This window comes from Castor canadensis, chromosome 11 (genome assembly GCF_047511655.1).
Source record: "Castor canadensis chromosome 11, mCasCan1.hap1v2, whole genome shotgun sequence".
NCBI classification, from domain to species: Eukaryota; Metazoa; Chordata; class Mammalia; order Rodentia; family Castoridae; genus Castor; species Castor canadensis.
Genome location: NC_133396.1, coordinates 49,274,286 through 49,287,285, shown reverse-complemented (window position 1 = coordinate 49,287,285; position 13,000 = coordinate 49,274,286). Strand labels below are relative to the sequence as shown.

General features: G+C 53.3%; 1 protein-coding gene across 3 annotated transcripts in view; it reads left to right on the top strand.

Annotated features, from left to right (window-relative positions):
* The window catches only part of Kcnj12 (potassium inwardly rectifying channel subfamily J member 12), a 46,217-nt gene extending 33,217 nt beyond the window's left edge, over positions 1-13,000 (top strand). The window contains exons 1-3 of one of the 3 annotated variants that reach the window (XM_074046638.1): positions 4,002-4,950; positions 5,945-6,229; positions 8,361-13,000. In XM_074046638.1, coding sequence (XP_073902739.1) covers positions 5,980-6,229; positions 8,361-9,718 — 1,608 coding nt within the window. In that variant the 5' untranslated portion in view covers positions 4,002-4,950; positions 5,945-5,979 and the 3' untranslated portion in view covers positions 9,719-13,000. Of the gene's footprint in view, positions 1-2,298; positions 2,421-4,001; positions 5,055-5,944; positions 6,230-8,360 lie in introns of those variants that run through there. The other 2 variants (XM_074046637.1, XM_020172422.2) reach the window with 2 other exon arrangements.

Below are 13,000 nucleotides of genomic sequence, written 5' to 3'. Positions count from 1 at the left end.
CTGTCTGTCCAAGGAAGCTCTGCCTCCAGACACTCAGCCTCCTGTCTCTGTGACCTAGAAGGGTCACCTCCCACTGGGGGCTGCTGCAGCCCCTGAAGAGTGGGAGGAGAAGTCCTGGACAAGTTGTTCAGTGACCTGAGTTCTTATCTCTAGGGCACCACTCACAGGCTCCATGATGTTGGGCAAGTCACTTCTCTGTGCTTCAGTTTCCCTTTGTGCAGAGTGGAACTAATCAGAAGTGATGAGGCTGTATTTGTGGATCTAGGAAAGACCCTCCCAGGAAATGGAGTCAGGAATGAAGCTGAGAGAGCCCAGAGCAGGCCAAGTGACCCACAGGAAGTGGGTAGGGCAGGCTGTCCACACCTCTCGCCCTGCCCCTTCTCCTGAACCTTCTTTCTTTTTTTGTGGTACTGGGGCTTGAACTCAGGCCTTCACCTTCAGCCACTCCACCAGCCCTATTTTTGTGAAGGGTTTTTCAATTTAGGGTCTCACGAACTGTTTGCCTGGACTAGCTTTGAACTGCAGTCCTCCTGATCGCTGCCTCCTGAGTAGCTAGGATTACAGGTGTGAGCCACCAGCGCCCAGCTCTTGAACCTTGTTTGGCTCCTCATTGCCCCATGGTAACATCCTACTTCCACTCTATAGAGATCTAGCTGTAGGTGAGGCAAGTGACTTTGCCTTTCTCAGCTTTAATTTCCTCAATTTTCCAGTGGGAGGAACCAGCCCCATTCTGGAGCAGTGAGGGTTGGAATAAGTAGAGTCCATGACTGAGCACACAGGACCAGGTATGGCATGGGCTCACTCATGGGAAGGGTAAGATATCAGAGACCTGGGTCATGTCCCTGCTGTACAGATTCCCAGCTGTGTGATGTCGGTCTGTGCTGGAGTCTCCCTGAGCCTCAATTTCCCCATCAGTTTTGAGAGTGAAAACACTGAGAGAAAACAGTGTGCATAGGGCAACTGCTCAGGGAATGATGAGGGGTGAGGAAGTAGGAGTCTGAGGACTGGGAGGCTTACAGAGAGGGGAAATGACTCACCCAAAGTCACCCAGCTTGTGAGGGGCAGAGCTGGGGTTCGAACCCATCCCTGTACATCTTTAAACCTGCCACTGTCACCTGCCCCAGAGACTAATGATGTGGGAATGGGTGACTCGTCAACCATTCCCTTAATCCTAGCCAGAAAAGCCAGTGTGACAAACCAGACTTGGGTGTGCCCTGGAAAGGGTGGGGCCCTGTGGACTCAGAGCCTGGGAGATGGGAAGGGTGAGAGGCATCTCAGGGCAGCTGACCTCTGGAAGTCCACAGAGTCTCACCCTTGCCCCTGATCCTCACCACACACTGAGGGGAAGACAGAGGCCCCTTTGACAAACTGAGAACTAATTCTGGGAGATTGTGGACACCACACAGGATGTGTGTGTGTGTGTGTGTGTGTGCCAAGGCATGTTCCTGGCAAGTTACTGATGTCTACCCATCCACACAGGTATCCATGTGCTTATGTGCTCATCTATCTATTCATCTATTCCACTTGTCCAAACACCCCATTCATTCATCCATCCCTCTACTCATCTATCCATCCATGCACCCTTCCATTCATCCATCCACGCACCCTTCCATCCATCCATCCACCCACACCCATGCATCCATCTGCCACCACACCCATCCATCCAACTGTCCACAGTTGACTCCAGGGGTAGCAATGGGAAGGCTTAGCAGGTAGTGGGTAGGAGCACAAGCACAAATTGCCCAATGTCCTTTGTGACCCTAGAAGAATTACCTATTTCTCTAGAATGGTAATAATAGTCCCAACCTTGTGGACTTATGAGGATTACATGAGATCATGTGTGTAAAACCATATCACAGTGTCTGATATGCATTAGGCACCAATAATTGTAGCTATTATTTCCTCTGAAGATCCATCTTGTTTGGTTCTTGTTTCTTTTTCTGCACTGGGGTTTGAACTCAGGGCCTCATGCTTGCTAGGCAGGTGCTCTTACTGCTTGAGCCACTCCCCTCACCTTTTTGGTGGCACTGGGGTTTGAACTCAGGGCCTTGTGCTTGCTAGGCAGGTGCTCTACCACTTGAGCCACCTCGCCAACCCCCTTGTTTGATTCTGAATGATTGTCATGGCAGGGCTTGGATCCTGTGAAAGTGCTGGGCCTCAAAGGTACCAGACAGAGGCCCTCCACCTTCACTGGGGAAAGTGAGCAGAAATGTGTGTTCATGTGGAAAGTTCTGACCAGAGTCTCTCCAAAGAGAGAGCAGCACTTGCAGTAACTTGGCTTTTCTCTGTTCACTTTAGGATCTTCTAGAGACTGGCTCCTACCCAGCAGGAGTCTGGGAGATGGCAGCTGCTGCTAATTCAGCCCTGAAGACAGACACCTGCCCACTCAGCACCATTACTTAGAAGATAGAATTCAAGAGGTAAGATTAAGGTTGTTACAGATGTGTACCTGTCTAGCTCATTGTCCATTCAGGAAACACTCATTGATACCTCCGCATCCCTCCCCCTAAGTTATCCATCTCTTCTGCCTGGTCAGCCACCTGTTTGACCTCTCATTTACTCGCTATCCATCCAGTAGCTCCAAACACCCCCATCCATCTGCCACTCATCTACCTACCCACTCACCTACCCACCCATCCACCCATCTATTCATCCACTCACTCAATCCATCCACCCACTCATTTTATCTATTCGTTACTCAGTTTCCTTACCCATTCATCTGCTCAACCGTCTATCCACCCACCCTTCCACCCACCTAACCCATCCATTATCTGGTCACCCTCTCCATCCACCTACCCATCTGTCAGCCTGGTTTATCCATCCATCTGTTTGACCACCCACCTGTGCATATATCTGTCTCTTCATTCATGGCTCCGTTACTTCCTCATCCATCCCTCTGTTCACTGCTCATGCCTTCATCTTTCATCTGGGCAAGGAGCATTTTCTGGTGTCTTCTCTGTGCCAGGCCCTGCACTAGCCTCTCTGGGCCTCCAAGGTCAGTCAGAGATGGGACCTGGGCAAAATCAACTCTCACACAAGGTGGAAAGTAGCTTCCCTAACAGGAAAAATCCCAGAGCTAGAGAATCCAAAAGGGCTTCATGGTGGAAAAGGGGGAGGAGCTGGAGCTGGAGGAAAAGAAGGTCTAGGGAAGAGAAGGAGCCATACTGTACAGGTGGTGGTGTGGGCAGCCAGGAGGGGAGGCCAGGGTTTAGGAGCCTTTGCAGGTAAGAGACCACTTAAGAAACAAAGATCCCAGTGCAAGTAGCTTAGTAGGAGGTAGACTCAGGAAATAGTATAGGGGAGTGAGAAGTGAGGTGAGGAAGAGAAGAACTTGATGAAAGGCATGTTATTGATAGGGTTACTGCTGGGGACCATGAGCCAGATCTAGCTGGGGCAGCCAGGGAGATAGCATGTGACACACCCCTCAGTGTCATTCCAAGGAGGAGCAGAGACAGGGGTGCTTGCCTACCTGATCCTGGTGGTATTAGCTCTTCAGCTGGCCTTGTACGCAGCAGAGCAACTGGGTGTTGGCTGTTGGACTCAGGGCAGGTGAACCCTAAATGGTGAGGGCTCAGGGGATACTAGAGCAGCACCGACCATCCTCACTTTGGCATATCCTGATGTATCATCACCATTTTAACCCATGGGCTTGGTAAGGAAACCTGCACTGCACTGACCTCAAGTATTTGCAGGTTGTGGGTGAGCATAGGGACAGAGGTGTCTAAGGAGCTGGCCAGGCTGTCCAGCTTGGAAGGGTGGTTGGACATGAGAAAACGTCTTCCCAGATTGGGACAAACAGAAATGCCCACCCCTCCCAACTCTCCCATCTCCCTCCACATTCTTGTTAGACATTTATCAGGCAGCCTCAGCCTCCTCACTGGCCCTCTAGCTCTTGGCTCTGGCCAGATGGCCATCGAGAATGCCCCTTCTCTCTGGACCATGACTGGATTAGGATAGATTTTGTGGCCATCCTCAAGTGCTCTGTGATTGATTATGACATCTGCGGCAGTCATACGGGGAGGAGGTGCATACAGGCCATACGCTGGCCTTCCCTGCATGGAGTGATCTCTAAGGCGCCGTCTGAGGTTGGGCCTTGATTATGAAGTTGTGAGCACCCAACCCCTGGGCCTTCTCCAAGAGGTGAATGCCATGGGTCATTGTTGGTGAGAGTCTTTAAACCTCTACTTTTGAGCCCTGATTTGGGGCAGTAAGTCTTAACACCACATGGGATTGCAGGGGCCTGAGAACTGGGATTGGAGTATGGCACCATATCCAGTTAGGCCTCAGGGCTTGGGGTGATGAGTGTTGGTTTCTTCCCATCCCCCATATTGGTAGCACAACTCAAAGGCAGTGTATTTCTTGGCAAATGACGACATCTCTCTGAGCTTTAATTTCCTCACTGGAAAAGGGAACAATAGTTACAAACAGTGTTATAAGAATCAAATGAACCAGCTTATTAGATTTGTTTATTTTGAGAAATCTTCACACTAGACTTGTGGATGAATACCTGACTGGTATACATTTTGGCCACTGTGCTCATGACTCTGGAGGGGGTCTCACCATGAAGGGGCCCCTGAGGGAGGGCTTCTGCTGGTGCCCCTCTTCCAGGGCCTGTGTCTTTGTGTGTGCCATGTGGTCCCCTAACTGTCCCTCCCAGTCAATGATTTCTTGGCATCTGGCAACGTGGGGCCAGTCCTTGTCCTGGCTCTTTCCGGATGTTACCGAAACCTGAGGTGCCTGGAGCCTCAGGGACTGGGCATGGGGTGTCCTGCTCCATCCGGAGGCATCTCCCGGTGACTCCCAGGCCCCACCCCTGGGTCATGTGGCAGCTACTGCCTAATATCCTCTCTAAAAGCTTCAGTCCTGGTCTTGGCCAGTGCTCTGAGCTTTCTGGATACTGGGAGGCCGTGTCTGCAGGTGCTGAGGCTCACAGGAAGCAGATTGCAGCCTGTGAGTCCCAGGATAGATTGATCATCTTCTATTGGGTCTGTACTTTCTGCTGTCCACTCTGGCTTCAAACCTTGTCTGCGGTTGAATCTCCTTGTCTAGCTCAGGTAGTGTACCCCAGTGCCTTTCTCCATTCTCTTCTAGGAATGCCTGGAGCCCCCTAAAACTGGGTTTCCCTATTCATGGTCCTGCCTGTTAGCTTTAGTATCTCGTCCTGGTCCATATTTTGCTCTGTGAGGTGGGACAAGTCTTCTTTCTCCTTTTGCCTCAGTTTTCCCACCTAGAAAATGGGGAACTGACCTCCTTTTTTGCTAAAGCTTCTTCTAGCAAAACAAATTCTCTTATCTGATTTCACCATTTGTACCCATTGAGCAAGAGCCTGCATACTTTGACTGAAGGGACTGTCCTACATTTCTTAGAGTTCTTAAAAACTGCACAGTTGTGTAACCAAATTGCCATGCCCATGTTTGTGTGGGAGTGTCCTTTGGACACTTGGCAAATTTGTGGTTCTGGGTTTCTACTCAGGAGTCCTCTCTTCTGGATCTTTCTTTGTGGCTCTAATACTCACTCCCTAGGAGTCCCTCTGTCTGTCTTTCTCCTTTTCACCCTCTCTCCCTTCCTCTCTTTTTCCTTCCCTCCCTCCTTCTCTCTCTCTCTCTCAGAGAGAGAGAGAAGTGCTTAGTTTCTGGATGCTTTTGGACAAGTGATTTTGTTCCCAGTTAGTTTTTGGCTCTGAGAAGTGGGGAAGCAGGTGTGAACTTGACCTTGCTGATTGTCTCCAAGTGGTTTTGGGAGGGACATCAACAGAAATGGGAGTTCCAAGGCCTGTGTGATACTCCCTGGGTGGGTCCAAGGTGCCAGCCCTGGCAGAGATGCCAGAAGTGGATATAGCACCCTCACCTGCCAGGTAGCTGGCCAGATGTGAAGTCACCAGCTGGGAGAAGGGTGCTGGGCTGGGCTCTCTGGCCTTTGATTCTTTTGGTTCTGTTCCCTGCAGGCCTCGAGCTGCTCAAAGTGTGAGCTGGAGCAGCCATGACCCGTTGGACATCCCTCAAGGCCTCCAGGCCATACAAACCCAGCTCTTGGGGTATGGTGGGCTCCCACCGGCGTCTGAATGCCCCAACCCTAGCCACCTTCCCCTGGAGGGCCCAGGAACCTGGTACTGAGTCATCTTCCCAGCATGACCCCCGGGTTCCCCAGCCCCGTCGGCCCCCTGCCTCCTGGCCCAGGCAGAAGCAGCATCCGCCATTACGACCCCAAGCATCAGCTCTTCAGACCCATGGTGAGGTGGTCAGCTGGAGCACCAGTGGGGGAGGATGGCAGAGTGAGGACAGAAGGCCCCTGCAGAGCCTGGGGTCCCGTGGTGGAGACTTTGCACTGGACAAGTGACTTGGATCTCAATTCTCCTATTTGTTGGCTAAGTAGCAGAGGGTGATAGGGGAGTCACTTGACCTCTCTGAAGTCTTCATGGGCTGTTAGAGGCAACCTGAGGGCCTTGGCTGTGTCTAGCCTAAGGTGCCCACACCTTGCTGGCTCTTTCTGTGGTTCTCTGGCCTCCATGGTTGTGTGTCTTATACCCACTAGCACTGTGGCCTACTAGCACAGACTCTGGGATTGCTTCCCAATCTGGCTGGTTGTGTGGTTTCCACCCTCACTCATGTCCCATGTATTGGGAACAGAGGTGTCTCCAAGACCCTGGCTAGTGTGGACTTTGCCAGGAGTTGTGCCATACAGACAGAGCTGAATCCCAGCCTTGCCACCTCTGCCTGGGGGCATCAGGCAGGTTTATTCCCATTCCAAGACTCCCTGTATGAAATCTGGGGTAGGCCCCCTCTCTGAATGGCCCGAGGTGTCAGCAGAAAGCCCTGCATGGCACCTGGACTGTTGAGGATGCCCAGCTACCTGGGAACGTTATCCTGGGGGCCTCAATGACTTCCCAGTAATGTGGTGGCAGGTGATCCAGAGGCTATGTTGGTTCCAACCTGGTGGTGTGACTGGGTGGGGATTGGGTTGCATAGCGTCCCTATCGGGGGAAGGCACATGCCCAACTTGTTCAAGTACTGTCATGCCAGTAAGCCACATCTCTACCCCTGTTCTCAGCCCAGACCAGTTGAGACAGGCTAGTGCCTATGACCACAGGCGCAGGCAGTGCTGTGACCCCTGGCTCAGCCTGGCACCAACCTGCCTGTGTGAAGTCTGTGGGGCAGTGGGGAGGGTACATGGCCTGGGTCCTGAGGCTGAGAGCAGGGTTTGTTCTGCTGGCTGTGGTACTGGGTTGCAGGCCTGCTCTCGGAGAATCAGTGTGCGTGAGTGTATGCGGCAAGCTGGCCTGGAGCCAGGTGCTCCCCAGAGTGGGCTAAAGGTGATGATGGGAGCAGGTGACACTTGTGAGTGCTTTGTAGAGATGAGGACAACAGGGATGGGGGCGGAGGCCTTTGGGCTGAGGTCAGAGTAACCCTAAGTAACCCCTGGCTGGGTGCCCACTCTAGGGCCTATGGGTGGGTGTGGAGTGGGTGCTGTTGGTGAGGTGTATGAGCATCAAGAGGGTGAGCTGGGTGAGCTTGGGGGATCTGAAGTGGAGCTTGGCAGGCCCTAATCTAGGTCTGGGGGTGAGACACTGAGTGATGTAGAAAATGCCCTGTTGTTTTCTAAGGGAACTGGTGGTCTCAGTGGGGGTGACAGACCAGTGCTACCCTGTCTGCAGTATTATTACCATTTTTACGGGTCTGTGCTGAGGAGGGACAGCAGGAACAGGTGTGTATCACCCCCCTCCCCGGGACACAGGGAAACAGCAGCATTGGAGTTACGGCCTGAGGGAGGTGAGGTGGCAGTCATGGGAAGATATCTGAGAGGGGTCCAACTGGGCAAGCCAGGGGAGGCTCAGAGGTGAAATTCAAAGGCGTCATGGCGCTATCCATGTAGATTCTGTGGGTCTTAGGGGCTTCTGGCTGTGAGCAGAGGAAGACCTAGATCTGACTTGTATCCACAGTTTCCCCTTGGCTCCCATGGGGACCAGAGTGGAGGGTATAGGAGGGAATAGTCACAGGGAGGCTGGTGAGGTGGCTCCTGCACTGGTCTAGGCAGGTAATAACTGGGACTCAGGCCATGGGGGTGGAAGAAGGGGTCAGATTCTGAATATATTTTGAAAGCAGAGCCCTTGGTGTAGGAGTAAGAATTGAGATGAATCCGGGGTTTTGGGCCAGAGCTGCTAGGCGGTTGGGAAGGCCGTTTTCCAAGCTGAGAAGGTGGAGTGAAGATTGGGCTTCGGTGGGAGGGAAGATGGGGGTTTGGTGGAGGGTAAGTGTAGACTGGAATGTCTGCCAGTCATCCTTATGGGCCCTGGTAGGGGTGGGGTGGGCAGAGAAGAGCTGGGACCACCTGTCCAGCCAGACCTGCTTTCTTCTCTGTTGCAGGAGTTCCCCCTCCTGGAGCCAGCCTGGGGGTGGGCCAGGGCCCCCCCACCCCAGGGATGACTGCAGCCAGCCGGGCCAACCCCTACAGCATTGTGTCATCGGAAGAGGACGGGCTGCACCTGGTCACCATGTCAGGCGCTAACGGCTTCGGCAATGGCAAGGTGCACACACGCCGCCGGTGCCGAAACCGCTTTGTTAAGAAGAATGGGCAGTGCAACATTGAGTTCGCCAACATGGACGAGAAGTCGCAGCGCTACCTGGCCGACATGTTTACCACCTGCGTGGACATCCGCTGGCGCTACATGCTGCTCATCTTCTCGCTGGCCTTCCTTGCCTCCTGGCTGCTGTTTGGTGTCATCTTTTGGGTCATTGCTGTGGCCCATGGGGACCTGGAACCAGCCGAGAACCGTGGTCGTACCCCCTGTGTGCTGCAGGTCCATGGCTTCATGGCGGCCTTCCTCTTCTCCATCGAGACGCAGACCACTATTGGCTACGGGCTGCGCTGTGTGACTGAGGAATGCCCCGTGGCCGTCTTTATGGTAGTGGCGCAGTCTATCGTGGGCTGCATCATCGACTCCTTCATGATTGGTGCCATCATGGCCAAGATGGCACGGCCCAAGAAGCGGGCACAGACACTGCTGTTCAGCCACAATGCCGTGGTGGCTCTGCGCGACGGCAAGCTCTGCCTCATGTGGCGCGTGGGTAACCTGCGCAAGAGCCACATTGTGGAGGCCCACGTGCGGGCCCAGCTCATTAAGCCCAGGGTCACAGAGGAGGGTGAGTACATCCCACTGGACCAGATTGACATCGATGTGGGCTTTGACAAGGGCCTGGACCGCATCTTCCTGGTGTCGCCCATCACCATCCTGCACGAGATTGATGAGGCCAGCCCGCTCTTTGGCATCAGCAGGCAGGACTTGGAGACAGACGACTTTGAGATCGTGGTTATCCTGGAGGGCATGGTGGAGGCCACAGCCATGACCACACAGGCCCGCAGCTCCTACTTGGCCAATGAGATCCTGTGGGGCCACCGCTTTGAGCCGGTGCTCTTTGAGGAGAAGAATCAATACAAGATTGACTACTCACACTTCCACAAGACCTATGAGGTGCCCTCCACACCACGCTGCAGTGCCAAGGACCTAGTGGAGAACAAGTTCCTCCTGCCCAGCGCGAACTCCTTCTGCTATGAGAACGAGCTGGCCTTCCTGAGCCGTGATGAGGAGGATGAAGCAGATGGAGATCAGGACGTTCGAAGTCAAGATGGCCTCAGTCCTCAGCCCCGGCATGAATTTGACAGGCTTCAGGCTGGTGGTGGTGCCCTTGAGCAGCGGCCCTACAGACGGGAGTCAGAGATCTGAGTGCCCTTGGCTTAGGTGCAGCATCCACTCTGACAGGGAGAGGCCCCAGCGTCCCTTGGGGACTCTGGGTTTGGGCAAAACAGGCCAGGTGCCCCAGGGTTCAGACTCAGTAGTATTTTAGTTGTTTTATGTTTCTTTGCAATAGCCTTGAAAGATTGGTGGGAGAGTGGGCAGCCAGAGTGGGCATTCCCCAGCCTTAGAGGCTGACTCAGGCACAGGGGTTGGAGGGTGGCCTCCTGGGAGGCCAAGCCACAAGAGCCGGGGGTTTCTGCCTGAAGACAGAGCTGTAGCCTGCCTGGAAGCAGCTGTGTATGTGTGTGTGTGCGTGGGTGCGTGTGTGTGCCCCTTGCTGGTTTTTAACTTGGAGAGGAAACCGGATTTCGGCTTTCTCAACCTTAGTTCAGATAAGACTGTTTACCATAAAAAAATTAACATATGATTGAAAAAATTTTTTTAATTTGAGGGGGGAAGGAGGACAATTAGGATTCCATTGTTGTGCTGTAGCACAAGCAGCTGGATGGAGGTTCTGGAAGATTCCCTGAGGCTGGTCTGATCTCTCGTCAATGTGTGCCTGGGTTCATCACTTTTAGGGGTAATTTAAGTCCTGTGTGTGATAGAAGAACCACGACCATGTTAACGATCATAATAAAGCTTTGAATGTCACTGGGGTAGGGGTGGGGACCTGGGAAGAAACTGGTTTGATCTTTTTGAGTTTCACTTTGTACCTCAGAGGTTCATCTCAGGGCTGGATATAGGACCTGCCCCTGAGGGTCCACTCCCTCCCTACTTCCAAGGGCCCTGTTTTGCCTCTCTATTTCTACCCTTGCACAGTGAGGGGTCATTGGAAATGCAGGAGTGGACGCTCCTTGGGAAAGGATGCCAGTTCCCACACACAGAGGAAGCAGATCAGCCATGTTCCTCCTGAGCCCACAGAGTGAGTTGTGCCTTAGAGACTGCAGATTGTTTGGCTCCAGTTGTTTTTGTTTTTATTGGATTTGCCTGTCCTTCTGTGTTGTCCCTGACCCCACTGAAGTCCCTGCTGGCCCCTCTGTCTGCTCTGGGAAGGTGCAAAGGCTGCGCCTACCTGGCTCAGGGCCACATCTGCCTGCCCCTTCCCTCCACACCTGAGCCAGTACTCGTGAACCGAGAAGAGCCCAGCCAGTCTGGGTCTGCAACTGAAAGACAGGAAAGAGTCTAGGAGAGGAGAGGGATCATCACTTCCTCCTGCCTGCTGAGGTAACTGGGGATGTCACAGAACAGGGAATCCTTGCTCAGCCTTCAGGAGCCTGGGGTGGGGCTTCTGCCCCTCTTTCTTCCTCCTCCCTGACTATCAGCTCTCTGTAAGGTGCCCAGGGCAGGGGGCCCTGAGGTTGGCCTGACTCCAGGCACCCTGATCAGGAAGAGGCTTGAGGCCCCTCTTGTGATTAGTGTTGACTCTGCTGCTCCATCTAGTTCCTGCAGGTGGCCTGGGCCAGGGCTGGGTGGAGCTCAGCCTTCCCTGGTACAGCAGAGGGAATCATGTCCTCTCTGGGCCAGGCTGCTCTGGAAGGTAGTGTTTAGAAAGCCCACGTGTTCCCACTGCCTTCCCAGGTTGCTCCAACCTGTGCCTCCAAGGCAGCTCAGAACCAGAGAGCACCAGGGACTCTCTGGCCCATAGGGGAAAACTGAGGCAGAGAGTGGAAAAGGGGATGTGCAAAGTCATATAGTGAGTAGGTGGGATGTGGTAGAGGCTGGGACTGGGATGGGCTCCTCTGCATACTTCTCCTTGAGGATCAGGGAACACGGAGGTCTAGACACTGTCAGCTCCCTGCAAGGTGCCTGGGGCAGGTGACTCTGGGATAGGCCTGACTCCAGGTCCCTTCCCTAGCCTCAGACCCCACCCTCATATCTGGCCTATAAGACTCAGCCTGAGGCAGCTTTTTCCTCACCTCCTTTGGACTCCTGGACCTGGCTCTTGGCCCCAAAGTCTGACTGGCTTTCCCAGCCTTAGCTCTGGGGTCTTGGGTACAGTTGGTGTGGGAGCACTTGGTTCTCACTCACCCTGCCCAGACTGCCAGACTGAGGGATGAGGAAAGACAAAGGTGTCCCCTGGCTACTGTGTGGGGATATAGGGACCTGGGTTCTCTCTGCCTTTCCTGGACCAGTGGGCCGACCTTCTACTCTCTGCATCCAAAGCAGAGCTCAGGGGCTCTAGGTCCCCCAAGACCTGCTCCTAGGCCATCTTAATGGCCTGGTATATTCACCTCTCTGGCCCATCCTCCTCCCAGGCCTGGGCCCGCCAGAATGTTCCAGTCCCCAGACCTTGCAGAAGAGCAGCCCAAGCTGCCTTTCATCTTTTGCCAAAGGCAGATGCTGTGTTTTCAAATTCTCTTGCCCTCCTTTTCTCCTTCCCTGTATGTATTTATTTATTATTTATTTATTGCTTGTGCTAAAGACCAAAATAGTCTCCTTCTTTAGTGCATCTATTTGGGACACCCCTGGGAGCAGCCATGCACCTGTGTGGGAGCAAGGAAGACTTGGCCCCTGGGGAGTGTGTGGAGAGGGGAGACAACGGTGCGCGTGTGTATGTGAGTATACATGTACACACACAACTGTTTCCAAGTATATGACTCCGATAATACAGATATGTGATATATACAGGTGTGTGTGTACTCAGGTGTCTGTATATGTCTACCCACAGGTATGTGTGTGCGTGTGAATGTTTTCCACGAAGGAGGCTGGTTTAATGCTCGCCAGGCTGAGGCTGGGTGCACATCAGTCAGGTTGGATGCTAGCGACATACATGGGCACAGTTCAACTTGAGAGTCCCCGCCCCTCTGCTCTGATGATACAGTCTGTGTACTGCCGATGTGCAGTGTCCAAAGGTGAGCATCTGTACTTGGATCCTGTGTTGGAGGCTGTGGTGTGTCTGTCCATGTGAACACATGTACATGTGTGCCTGTGTGAGTGTGTGTAGGTCCCAGGGTGTGTGTGTATGAGAATGTCAGTGGGGCGGTATGCTGTGTGCAGCCTGTGAGTGCTGCTCAGAACTCTGTGGCTGCCCTGATCCCCTGCTGGTGCTGTGCCATCCGGTCCCCGCCTGGCCGAGGGCATGGGGGGCGGGAAGGAGCCACTGTTGGTAGGCCCCTGTATAGGGTGTCTGCCCTGCGTGAGGTCATAGAATGTCAAATCTATTTTAAATGGTGAAACTGGAGAATTTTCATGTTATTTTCAATACATAGCGATATCTAAAGACATAGGCGATGAGACTAGACCACATTAAATGCATTTTGATCTCTTTGC